The 11,593-nt window shown below is 43.7% G+C and overlaps 1 protein-coding gene across 1 annotated transcript in view; it reads right to left on the bottom strand.

Annotated features, from left to right (window-relative positions):
- The window catches only part of kcnt2b (potassium sodium-activated channel subfamily T member 2b), a 41,950-nt gene that overhangs the window by 5,005 nt on the left and 25,352 nt on the right, over positions 1 to 11,593 (bottom strand). Inside the window, exons 14-26 of the mRNA XM_086185955.1 lie at positions 7,761 to 7,869; positions 7,532 to 7,588; positions 5,671 to 5,823; positions 5,346 to 5,599; positions 4,619 to 4,943; positions 4,438 to 4,543; positions 3,366 to 3,538; positions 2,760 to 2,831; positions 2,484 to 2,618; positions 2,243 to 2,354; positions 445 to 546; positions 232 to 315; positions 30 to 158 (exon numbers count right to left, since the gene is read on the bottom strand). Of these exons, the coding sequence (XP_086042081.1) occupies positions 30 to 158; positions 232 to 315; positions 445 to 546; positions 2,243 to 2,354; positions 2,484 to 2,618; positions 2,760 to 2,831; positions 3,366 to 3,538; positions 4,438 to 4,543; positions 4,619 to 4,943; positions 5,346 to 5,599; positions 5,671 to 5,823; positions 7,532 to 7,588; positions 7,761 to 7,869 (1,811 nt within the window). The remainder of the gene's footprint in view (positions 1 to 29; positions 159 to 231; positions 316 to 444; positions 547 to 2,242; positions 2,355 to 2,483; positions 2,619 to 2,759; positions 2,832 to 3,365; positions 3,539 to 4,437; positions 4,544 to 4,618; positions 4,944 to 5,345; positions 5,600 to 5,670; positions 5,824 to 7,531; positions 7,589 to 7,760; positions 7,870 to 11,593) is intronic.

Genomic DNA, 11,593 nt, shown 5'->3' with positions numbered 1-11,593 from the left:
CACACTTTGTTCAAAAAGTAGCAAATGACCTCAGAAACCGGAAGCTTGTGGGCCTCGGTTCGGTAGATGCCTATGGGAATATCTCCCGTGGAGGAGCAGAGTTTCTGGTAGAGTCGACCATACGTCCGTATCCACAAATCCTCCTCTGTGATTTTCATCTGGAAGACAAACATTACAACAATTGGTTGGGTTGATGGGGTGAATTCAAGCTGATGCTGTTATGCTACTCACAGCGCAGAGGAAACCTGAGCCAGGCATGGAGTCTAGACCCAGCAGCAGCCTGGCGATGGAGATCATGTAGTCCTTCACAAACGACTGGAAGGAGAACAAAGCAAGTACAGAAATAGAGCAAAACTGTCACTTCACTACCACAGTGAAGATGTTTAGTATTCAGTGTGTGTGTGTGTGTGTGTGTGTGTGTGTGAGAGAGAGAGAGAGAGCTACCTGGTAGAGGAGTGTGTCCAGCATGCTAACGCTGAACACTTTCCCAGCAGCAAAGGGCAGGCGGAACATGAACACCAGGTTGGACCCTTTCTCTCTTTCCTTCTGCAGATAACGCAGATTACACACTCATGCAAGCACACACACAGGCACACACGTGTGCACACACACACACACACACGTGTGCACACACACAGATACACACACGCGCGCGCACACACACACACACACACACACACACACACACACACACAAAAACACACATTCTTTCTGATTACACTGGTCCTCAGAGACCAGATGATGTCATAGAAGTAGTAGCAATAATGCAATGTGATGACCCTCACAAATTAATCCAGATGATGATGTAAGGAGGCTCATTGTTGGTGTTCTCTCTGAAAGATAATTCCTCCACACACTCGAGGGGGACTACATTTTTTGAAGGGTGACATGCAGGTGCCGTTTCTTTACATGAACAAAGAAGAACATCTGGAGACTCAGAGCTTAAAACAAGGAAGCTGTTGACCAAAGCTTCTTCTTGCTGTGAGGTAGAACTCTCAAAACACCAGCTGTCTCATTATAATCCTCTGAAGATCATTTCAAGACGGGATGTCAAGCAGTGACTAATTTACTAATCCTATGATAAATGTTATTAATACCCGAGGGGGAGAATCATTAGCTGGAGAACAACATTAGCAGCAACAGACATTACGAAAAGAGAGGAACGCTGGAATGAACAGAACTAAATACAAAAAAAATCCCACAGCTATATAATCAGATACAAATGTTTATAGTGTCGTTATGACAAAAGACTTTCATCAGAATGTGTCAACATTAGCAGTTTTTCAGTGAATTTACTGGTGAAGCCATGAAAGAAAGAATGACTCTCATAATGCCGAACCGCGCTTGTTCTTGTTTTGTTATGAAGTTTGGGAGATGAGCGATGCAACGACTCCGGTCGTAACACTGGTTCATAAAACATGATTACGGGTGTCACTGGCTCAGGATCCCAATGTACACAGGTGTGTGACAGGACCGGCTGCCAAGTGTTGCACCAGGTTTCAGCTCGGCGGGTGATTGGCTGCTGTTGGAGGAAGACATTTATACATAATTTATAACATATCTCATATTACCTCGTATACATGTTTCTTTGGAGCACATGTGGGTGGGCTGAAAGCTTTGATTTGATTTTCTCATGTTTTGTTTGTTATGGAAGTAAGTTTGCTGTTGTTATTATTTGATTTCTTTATTGTTCACCGGTTATGTGTAGTACAGGATGGTTAGAATGAATTTTTGTATGTTGTTTTGTCCTTTGACGCTCTACTTATATTAATAATCAATAATTTAATTACATGTTGAAAATAAAGCTGTCCTAGTCTCTGTGGCTGCTCAGGACTCGAGATAGACGGAGCTACTTGTGATATTAAGTTTTAAAGGAACTTGTTACGTAACAGCATTGTTACAGAAATGTAACTTGAAAGTGTACTTTTGGGTTACAGTGGTAGCATCTCCTCCACATCACATCAGCAGCTAAGCTAAATCCCGTCAACTTCAGCCAAATTAAAAGAGCTGTTACTGTTACTGAGCTGTAGCACGAGTGGCAGCCTCATTCTCCTCTCCTGCAGCTGCCTCTTAGATTTGAGCTCAGATGCTCATCACCAAGATGTAATTTGCATTTCTAAATGTGAGATTCAGGCAAAAGAGGGTTAAAATAAATGAATTAGTCAGGACTTGCTGCTTTAGTTACAGATGGCACTTGTTTACGAAGAGAGCAGAGAAAGAGTTGGAAGAGTGAGGCTTTTACCTTTTCTAGTTTGGACAGGGCCTGGGAGTAGTGGTCTTTGACTTTGAACTGCATGAAGCGCATGTTAGCCGGGTGTGTGAGCTCGGTGATGATGCTGAGAGCTGGAAACAGTCTGGGAGCGGAGACACAGGATAGAAGGTTTAAAACACACACACACACACACACACACACACACACACACACACACACAAAAAAACCTTCAGTAAGTGTGTGAGATTGCAGAGCAAGACCTGACACAGACCTGAAGAGCGTCTGGACGTTGACAATGGTCTTTGCGTCAGCCATGTAGTCCTCCTCCGCAATCATGGAGCTCTCCTTGTCCACCACCACCATGGTGTCAGCGAAGGTCACACCACATCGCAGCAAGCTGTCCAAACTTCTCAGACAGACAGATAAAGAATCAGTGATGAGGAGCACAGAGAGTAAATCAAAGGGATAAGTCATTATAAGAGATGGAGGAAACAGTACAAAATCAAAAGATGAGTAATAAAAACTGCCTGGAGCTTTTCTCTCTTACTTGTCGATGGAGCCCACTGTGTAGAAGACCATCGGGAACCAGCAGATCGCCTCCAGGAAGTCTGCTTCAGGTCTGAAGCAATCAAAACACAAACAGACTTGAGATTTCCTCCTGTAGAAATTTACACATGGCATGAGGAAGAGCCAGCGTCCCCACAGAGATGGACCACCACCACCAACCCCCACCCTCCACCAAGCCTGAGAAATACAACACGGCCTAACTGCCTGCAGAGAAAGCTGGAAATAACAGCACTACCCTGGATTGACTCAGCATTTTATGGCTTTTTTATTGGATCCAACTCTCATTTGGCTGACAGCGTTTGTGTACCAGCCACAAAACCCGACAGAGGATTGTGGAGCGCATTGTCCTGGAAGCATTCAGCGTTTCACAAATCATGTTTACTGTGACCTTAAATAGCTCAGTTTTTCTCCTCCACTGGCTATTTAACAAGATACCTGTTTTAGCACTCTGCGCAGACTAGATTTGTCGCGCAGCTGACATGCTCGCAGCAAAGATCCTGGATAACCCTTTTAGTCTGAAGCTGTGTTTAGAAGCAGAGCAAGCACCTCCCATCACACACCAAATAACCCAAGATGTTCAGCTCACTTGCTCTCCAGCAGCAGCACGATGGGGTTCAGCTCCTTCCTGGGTCGGTAGTAGGCCCGCAGAGGCACGATGAAGTTGTACAGACCGTTTCCTGCACTTTCCGCAGACACGATGATCAGTTTGTTTTTGAAGCCGTAAGAGCGGGCATCCTCAAAAGGAATGTGGTGACAAGCCTGGCAGAGGAGGATAAGAGCGGCCATGTTAAAGGGACATTCAGGTGGGTCAGAGGTTTTATGTTGTGGGGTTGTTCCATCCTCGTCACGCTTTAGCTCAGGACCGTCTTCTAGGAATTTTCTTCAAATTTGGAACGCGTGTCCAAGTTTTTCAATCACTGTAAAGCTCAGCTTGTTGCTTTTCGTTGCGGGACAACATACTTGAAAAGACGTTTTGTTAAAGTTTCACTTTCTTTGGCAGTGTTGATGAGTGGTGTGTTTGGACATTAAGCTGACACGAATCAGAAGAGCATTTAGTGGAGCACGACTTTGAGGATTTGTAGATCTTCCAAAACCATGGTGGAGTATTTAGCTGATTTTGTTACGGATGAGTGTTGAAATGTGGTCGTTCACATTTATGTTAGCTGAACCGAAGTGACAGGAAGTCTCTGTGATACCTTGGACCTCAGGACACTAGCAAACTGGAAAAAAACCTGTGCTGTAAAAAGTGACGCATCTTATTATATCAGTGCACTACACCAGTACACTGCATTCCACAACATTGTGTCAGCGTGGCTTTCACCCCTCTGACTGACATCGCTCTGCTGGAGATGTTCTTTCATGTGGCAAAAATAAACTGGAAGAGAGAGCCGAGATCAGAGGGACACGTGGGGAACTGTCCATTGAGGAAGTACATGAGATAACAAAGACACTTCATGTTAGACACACATCAGTCTCTGCTGGCTCCTCATAACCATCCGAGCCGGAGTCAGTGGTGTCATAAGCTCTTTAGTTTGAATCTGACAGTTGACTGGCAAGGTAGCCACAGTCTATTTGTGTTCTTTCATGTCCTCGATGTCAGAATGAGGAAACTGAATTTTTCTTTAACTTATGTTAAAAAAACAGCAGCGAAATCATACCTTGTCCATGCGTAGACAACAAAAAGGCATCTTTTCTTGCAGAAGGTGGCAAAGAGCAGGAGAGCTGCCAATGTACGGAGAGTTCAGCGGGTACCCCTTCACCCACCTGGGGACACACTCACAGTTACCTCTCGAGGTTAAACACGCAACCACACTTTCAAACGGCGTCTTAAAGACTCACTCGCAATGTCGACCCCACCAGTGGGCGCTCTCGTCTTTGTCACTCTCCTCCTTGCTCTCCTCTCCTCCCTCGTCCTCTGATTGGTCTCCCAGCAGGTCAAAAGTAGGGTTACTGACTCCGTCTACCAACTCCAGTACGGGGGCGATGCTGTGCCGCCTCTCCTCAGCGGAGTCTCCCATGGCAGGTAGGGATAAAGTATTAGCACCTCCCATCTCGGTTCTGGAGCTGCTTCTGCTTCCTCTTCCGCTACCTAGTCCCGTGACCCCCGGGTCCTGACCCTCTGGACTGCTGTCGCTCGAGTCCTGCAGGTCAATCGCCACTGTGCCTGAGACAGAAACACACAGGGATTACTGGGACAGAGCTCAAGCTAGATGTTCAAACACAACATAGGATGTGTTTGCACAGAACTGTGAGAACACACTCTTTATTGAGAGGAGTGAGAATCTGAGCTGTTTCATTTGTCACCACTAGGTGGTGTGTTTGTAAAACCACAGTGTTTGGCATTTCTCCTCATTTGGCAGTTGCTCTTATCAAGAGTGACTTTTAATCTGGGACATGTTAATTCCTTTGAATCTTTATAATAAATCAAACATGAGAGCTGCATGATCCTGACAGCTTCTGTCACAGACAGCTAAATGACTGCTTTGCATGTCTGACCAATACTAGAACTGGGAACAGAAGGTCAGTGTGTAAATGTTAGTATTTCTGGCGCGCCCATCTCACTGACCCATGCTGGCAATTATACTGTGTACTGGAAGGCGGGTGAGTCCATGGTAAATGGTCTGGTGAACTCCTCTGGCATTTCCCCCTGCGCTGCCCCACGATGGCTCCCTGTGGCCTCTGACAAATGCTGAGTTCTCCTCTTTGGAGATGTTGATGTAAAAGCATGTGTCAGAGGCTCCCATGATATGACAGGGACCAGGGTTCAGCAGGATGTTCGTGGTGTCCAGTCTGCGCACGCCGATTAAACACACGCCATACCTGTTGCAGCAGAGACAAGGTCAGCTCGTGCAAATCGGTGTGTGCTATCGCCTCTTTTTTTTCCAACTTACTTTTTGTGAGCATGAAAGGAGGCAAAAGTGAAACTCTTGCCCTGGTATTCCCCGAAAAATTTACTTTCCTCCAGGCGGATGTGATGCACCTCATTGGCTGAACAGCGCCGGTAGGTCCGATGCCATTGGTCGGGGGAACAGGCACCACCCTCCCTGAGAAAGAAAAGGCAGATTAATTTTTTTTTTTTTTTTTTGGCCAACATTTGACCTTTTAAACCACCCAGCGCTCATCACCGGGGCTACGTCAGAGCATTTTCCACTCAAGGTTAGAGAATTAATATCTTACATTTGTGTCAGAGTGACTGATCAATACTCCAATCAGTACACAGATGCAGGCAAGGACAGCACGCCTGTCTGAACAATAGGCCTCAGATGTTACTCATTCACCCAGTTAAGTGGACAACTGCATTCTCTGGGGTATGTGGCTGTAGATGTGGAGGCTATAGAGGTGATAACAGGAAGCAAGGCTGTGGGGGCAGTGTGAATGTGGGTGGCCCGCGACAAACACTGCCTTATATAAAGAAGTGTTATAGCAAATTTGCGGTTTACTGAAACTAAGTGCAAGGCAGGTGGGGAGGAGGAGAAATCCTGGTCATGTATCACTGGATTAAGGCAAGATTTATGATGTATACTTATGAAACGTCCTCCCTTATAATGAACTGAATAGCACCATTTTTTTGTGTGCATTCAAAATGAATATCATTTTAATTACCTATGAATAAGATTCCCTCCTAACATTTGTAAACAATCCCAAAAAAAATCAACAGTTGGGTTCGAAATATTGATCTTTGAATAAAGTTGCTGCGGTCTCCAAGCTTATAAAGTTTGCAATATTGTTAATTGTAGTAGCTGTTCAATTCCACTCCCAAATTCTTAGAAAGTTTTAGTCGCAGATGTTTTGGATTTTCATCGGGTGATTTTATTTTATCTGACACATGACTCTGATTTTTTGTTTTTTTCTTGAGTGTTTGTATGTAAACGAACACCCTTTTACGACCTCCGCCTGACCACATTCTGAGGCATCTGTTAACAGTTATTCGTTGTCAAGGCTCTGGTGGAGGTCCGCGCTCTCCCAGCGCACTTCTAACGCTGCAATTACAAGATGTGACAATGATGATAATAATAATGTCTTCATATAACATTGTTCATGCACAACATGCAGCTCAAAGTGCTTGAACATTTCAACCAACACCCAGTGAACTATGATAAACATACAGTACATTCGTGCGTGTACACGCAAACATGGATAAAATAGTAATAAACTACATGCACAACATTAAGAATGAAAAGCATAAATAAAAACAGTAAAGTAACAACCATATTTATTACAAGCTGCATTACTTCAGCACAAAAATGTCCATTGAGAGTATGTTTCTTATATTTTCTGGCAGAATTTAAGTGCATAGTGGATGAAAACTCCTCAATTTTTTTTTATTTTTAAGGACTTTTGCAGTCTTTTGTGGACCTGCTCTACATGATCTAAGCATTCTTGAGATCATAAAGACGCCACCATAGAACATAAAGAGCTTTATACAAGCAAAATTCTAAAAGGTACGAGAGGGCAATGCAGCGAAGCTCAAAATAGGAGTGATATTCTCTCTCTTCCTTTTTGCAAAATTAGCAAAAGTTTCTCAGTATCCTGGTGAGTTAAAAACACAAATATTTATGGCAACATTTCCTTTATTTTTCCTTTATTTGAATATCTGTGTAAAAACAATTTTTCTAGTTTACATTCATTTCTACCCACTATTTCCAGAACACAAGCATTTTTTTTTTATTCCTATTCCCGTATCTCCAGACGCGCCGAGCTCAAATTTTCAACAGAATTCTTGAATGTAAATATAGAACTGATTCATCCAACCTGTTGAGGGCCTGAAAGGCTCCGCCACGTTGCTTGAAGGCCTCTTGGGGTGCAGTTCTGAAACAACAAAGATGAGTGCCAGTGAGGAGATGGGCTGCAACTTCCACTCAGCTCAGAATATACATTTGCCTCCCTCCGAGAAAAAATTCGCTAAGAATTTAAAAGCCAAGACTGTCAAAGTGCACCGAGAACAATTGAGAAGAGAGTGGAAAAAAGCAAGTGAACTCACTGTCCTCTGGAGGAGTGGATCAATAGAGTGATGAGTGTTGAGGTACCCGGGCACACGCAGTTTAAAGCCAGCATGGCGTACTTAAACTCTTCTTCACACACCACATGATCTGCACACAAAGGAAACAAAAGGGACCCAGCCTCTTTGGTCACACACACCTGAGCAGAACACAACCACTCACTCCGATACAAAGAAGAAAAGACACCGCTGTGAAATGAAAAGTCTCTTCGAGGCTGCAGTCCTTGAGGGAGACTTTCACAAAGTTTCAGGTGTAACCTGCATTGATGAAATGAGTTAAATCCATCAGATTAAAAGGTAATATTTCATTCTAAAACACAAACGTTAATCTCAGAGTGGCCCCTGGGGAACTGTCATGGGACTACTGGGGAGGCTTCATCCTCTGGGGATCAGGGACAGCGGGGGTTTTCAAAGTCTGAGATGTTGGGCCTCTCTTTAGAAAAACTTGGAGTACTATTAGTTTGGTATTTAGATGATTGTAAACCATCATTATTACATTATTTCAGCCTATACACTTGGCGCGGCAAAAAATATCAGCATCACAACACTGAGCAAAATTTTTTTCCCCAAATACAGTAATGTTATTCTGGCTCTTAATATTGATAAAAAAAATCATGTTTTAGATGTCAGGTATTGTTAAAACAGTCCGACTTCTGAGCCTCCACTCAGGTAGGTGTTGCAGGGCTCCTACGCTACGCTGCGTTTCCTGTAGCAATGAGCAAGGCAGTCAAGGAAGCAGCCCGACAGACGAAACATGGCACAGGAACTTGAACCTCCAAAAAAAAACTTCAAAGTGGATGTTGGGAGGCACTTTGGCTTCCAAAGGAAAAGAGGGAACAAAAAAGAGTTGGATAAAGAAAATGCAATTGGCAAAAAAAACCCTGTCTTGCTGCTTTTAGGTATTCAGGGAACACAACTCATCTGTGAAGTCACCTGGCACAACACCAACCTGTCGCTCTCCATTATCTCAATATATTGAGATATTGTGACACGATTGTATCATGACTCAAGAAACTTGATAGTATTGTATTGTGATGTCCTCATCAGTACCCACTCCAAAGATAGTGTCAAATATTTAGCCAAGATAGCCCACAGTTCCTCACAGCAAGAAGGTTCTGGGTTCGAGTCCCGGCTCAGGCACGGGATCTTTCTGTGTGGAGTCTGCATGTTCTCCCTGTTCCTGTGTGGGTTCTCTCTGGTTCTCCAGCTTCCTCCCACAGTCCAAAGACATCAAGAGGGGACGAGGCTGATTGATACTCTAAATTGACCGTAGGTGTGACTGTGAGTGTGAATGGTTGTTCGTCTCTCTATGTTGGTCCTGTGATGGACTGGCAACCTGTCCAGGGTGAACCCCGCTTCTCGGCCGTTGCCGCTTGGATAGACTCCAGCCCCCCCCCCCGCGACCCTTATCAGGAATAAGTGGAAGACAATGGATGGATGGATGGATGGATAGCCCACAGTCACTGTTAAGTACACTTACGAGTACGCCAAACACATGAAAACCCCTCTGGCTTTAGTCATTTATTCGTTTCTAAGTAGTAAAGCAGTCAAATTCCCTCTGAGCTGCTCTGTCTCTTCACCGTATCACACTTGTTTGGGCTGTTATATGTTCATATTCTTTCACCTCCATCTACTGAGCCTCCCATAAAACTTTCTGAAGCCCCCTTTCAAAACCTCTGATGTACAGACATCCATCCAGTCATATTGAGATGTTTGGACCAAACCAGACGGTCTTAACTTTGCCTGTCTCGTGTTTCCTGTTTTGTTGTGAAGTCAGTGTCCTGTCTTCCTGTGCTCCTCCCTGTGATTGCCTCATGTGTCTCACCTGGGTGATTGGACCACCTGTGCCTCGTTTTCCCTCATGTATTTAACCCTTCCCTTTGTCTGCGTCGGGTCATTGTCAAAAGTGGTACTGATGTCGTCGTCCGGTTCTCGGTTGAAGTCATTGTCACGAGTCATGAGCCTCCGGTCTTAAGTCTCCAGTCACGGACCTCCAGTCTCAAGCTTAAAACCTCCAGTTCCTCCGTCTCAAGTCCCCCGCCCCCACGTCTTTACAAGTCTTGCCAATAAACACCTTTTTGTGAACTCTTCTTGTTCCCCGTCTGCAATTGGGTCTACTCCACCCAGCACAGACCGTAACACAATCATGGCTGAAAAAAACAGTTCATTCTTACAGATAAATAGTCATATCAGAAATCCTACTCTTTCTGATGATACTCTCAAGGCCGGCATCCTCTATTAGCTTTTAGTGAATATTAATGGAAGTCAGCAGATATTAAATTGCAAGGATTCAACCTGGTAACCCTGAATCTTCCACTACAAGAGCTGAGAAGCTGAATAGAGAATGTAAATACGCTATAAATACTACATACTAAAGACTACTACAGTAGTTTGCTCTGATGAAAATGATCTTATCAAAAGACATATACATATATATATGTATATATATATGTATATATATTCACAAGGATATAGTACATCTCAATCAATTTCCCATCACATCACATGTTGTGATGTACTGATTTATACTGTATATGTTAGATGTAACATGATATACAATAGGAAGCATCACTTTTTCACATCTTAGACAAACATGGCATTTTCACTTATCACATGACAGTAATTAAACTGTCAGTACTTCAGTTTTCTGTGATTCAAATATAGCTGCTGCCAAGGATCATGTTTCATTATATTCCAAGGAGACACATCACGAAGGTATGTCTCATACATTATGCATAAATGGAAAATAATAAAAAAAATACAAGTGCATGCTACACATTCATGCTGGAAAAGATCTTAAAATCAGGTTTGCACCGACGTCTCGCCCTGCTTTCCTCTCTGCTCTGATGGGATCAATCAACCGTTCGCCGCTGGACTGAGGATCAGTTTTCGGGTATGAAAGGACTCCCCCACAGAAGCAGCAGGCTAGTGAATCAGTGTCCATTTTATTGAGGCACCTTTCACTCACATCAGTGAACTCAGCCCCGCCAAACCAAACTGAACAAACACAGAAGAGCGTTTACCTCATTTACTTGCTGCCACATAACCTTTCCTTCCAAAGGAAAAACCAATAGTGCGATTAATGTTTGTAGTAAGCCAATCAGTGACCAGGCCAAGGGAGCATTCATTTCCCTTGCTGTGTAATTTCTGATTGTATTATCTCCAGTGATGAGCGCGCAGCATATTAGAGCTGCTGTGTTTACCAACAATGAGATGATAGGCCCTTAAAGCCTGTTGTTGGTTCTGTATTAGGAAATAACGGGGAACAAACATCAGAGCTTGGTGTGGAGTATGAAACAGGAGGCCAGCTGAGAGGTAAACGCAGCCTTTAATAAGTTAATCGAGCCTCGCAGCTACTGGGCATTGGAATACAGTTCTCATGTACAAAACACACACACACACACACACACATTTATTTCAAAGTGGAAGCTTTCAGAGCAACTGAAGCCTGCAGACAAAAATATTGAAAAAAAGATGGCAGTTTTATGGCAGAACATCATTTGTTATTGATACACATACACAGACTTCCAAGAGCACATACCCCAACACACATACACACACATACACATACACACACTCACACACTTATAACTTCCAAAGCACAGACACGACAGCCTTGATAGTCTTGTTTCTATTTTATTTCAAGTAGATTAGTGCATCTCCTTCAAAAAGGTTTGGAGCGAATAAACTAAACTATGAGACGAATGTGTTTGTTAGAAGATGGAGATATAAACAACGTTACGCACGAGTGTGACAAACAGTGTGGAGGAGGAGGAAGAGGTCATCCTGTTTACGGCCAGTGAAAAATGGAGAGA

Source organism: Aulostomus chinensis, chromosome 18, assembly GCF_037954235.1.
Source record: "Aulostomus chinensis isolate RoL2024-O1b breed Wild chromosome 18, RoL_Achi_v1.0, whole genome shotgun sequence".
NCBI classification, from domain to species: Eukaryota; Metazoa; Chordata; class Actinopteri; order Syngnathiformes; family Aulostomidae; genus Aulostomus; species Aulostomus chinensis.
This window is presented reverse-complemented; position numbering and strand designations above follow the sequence as displayed.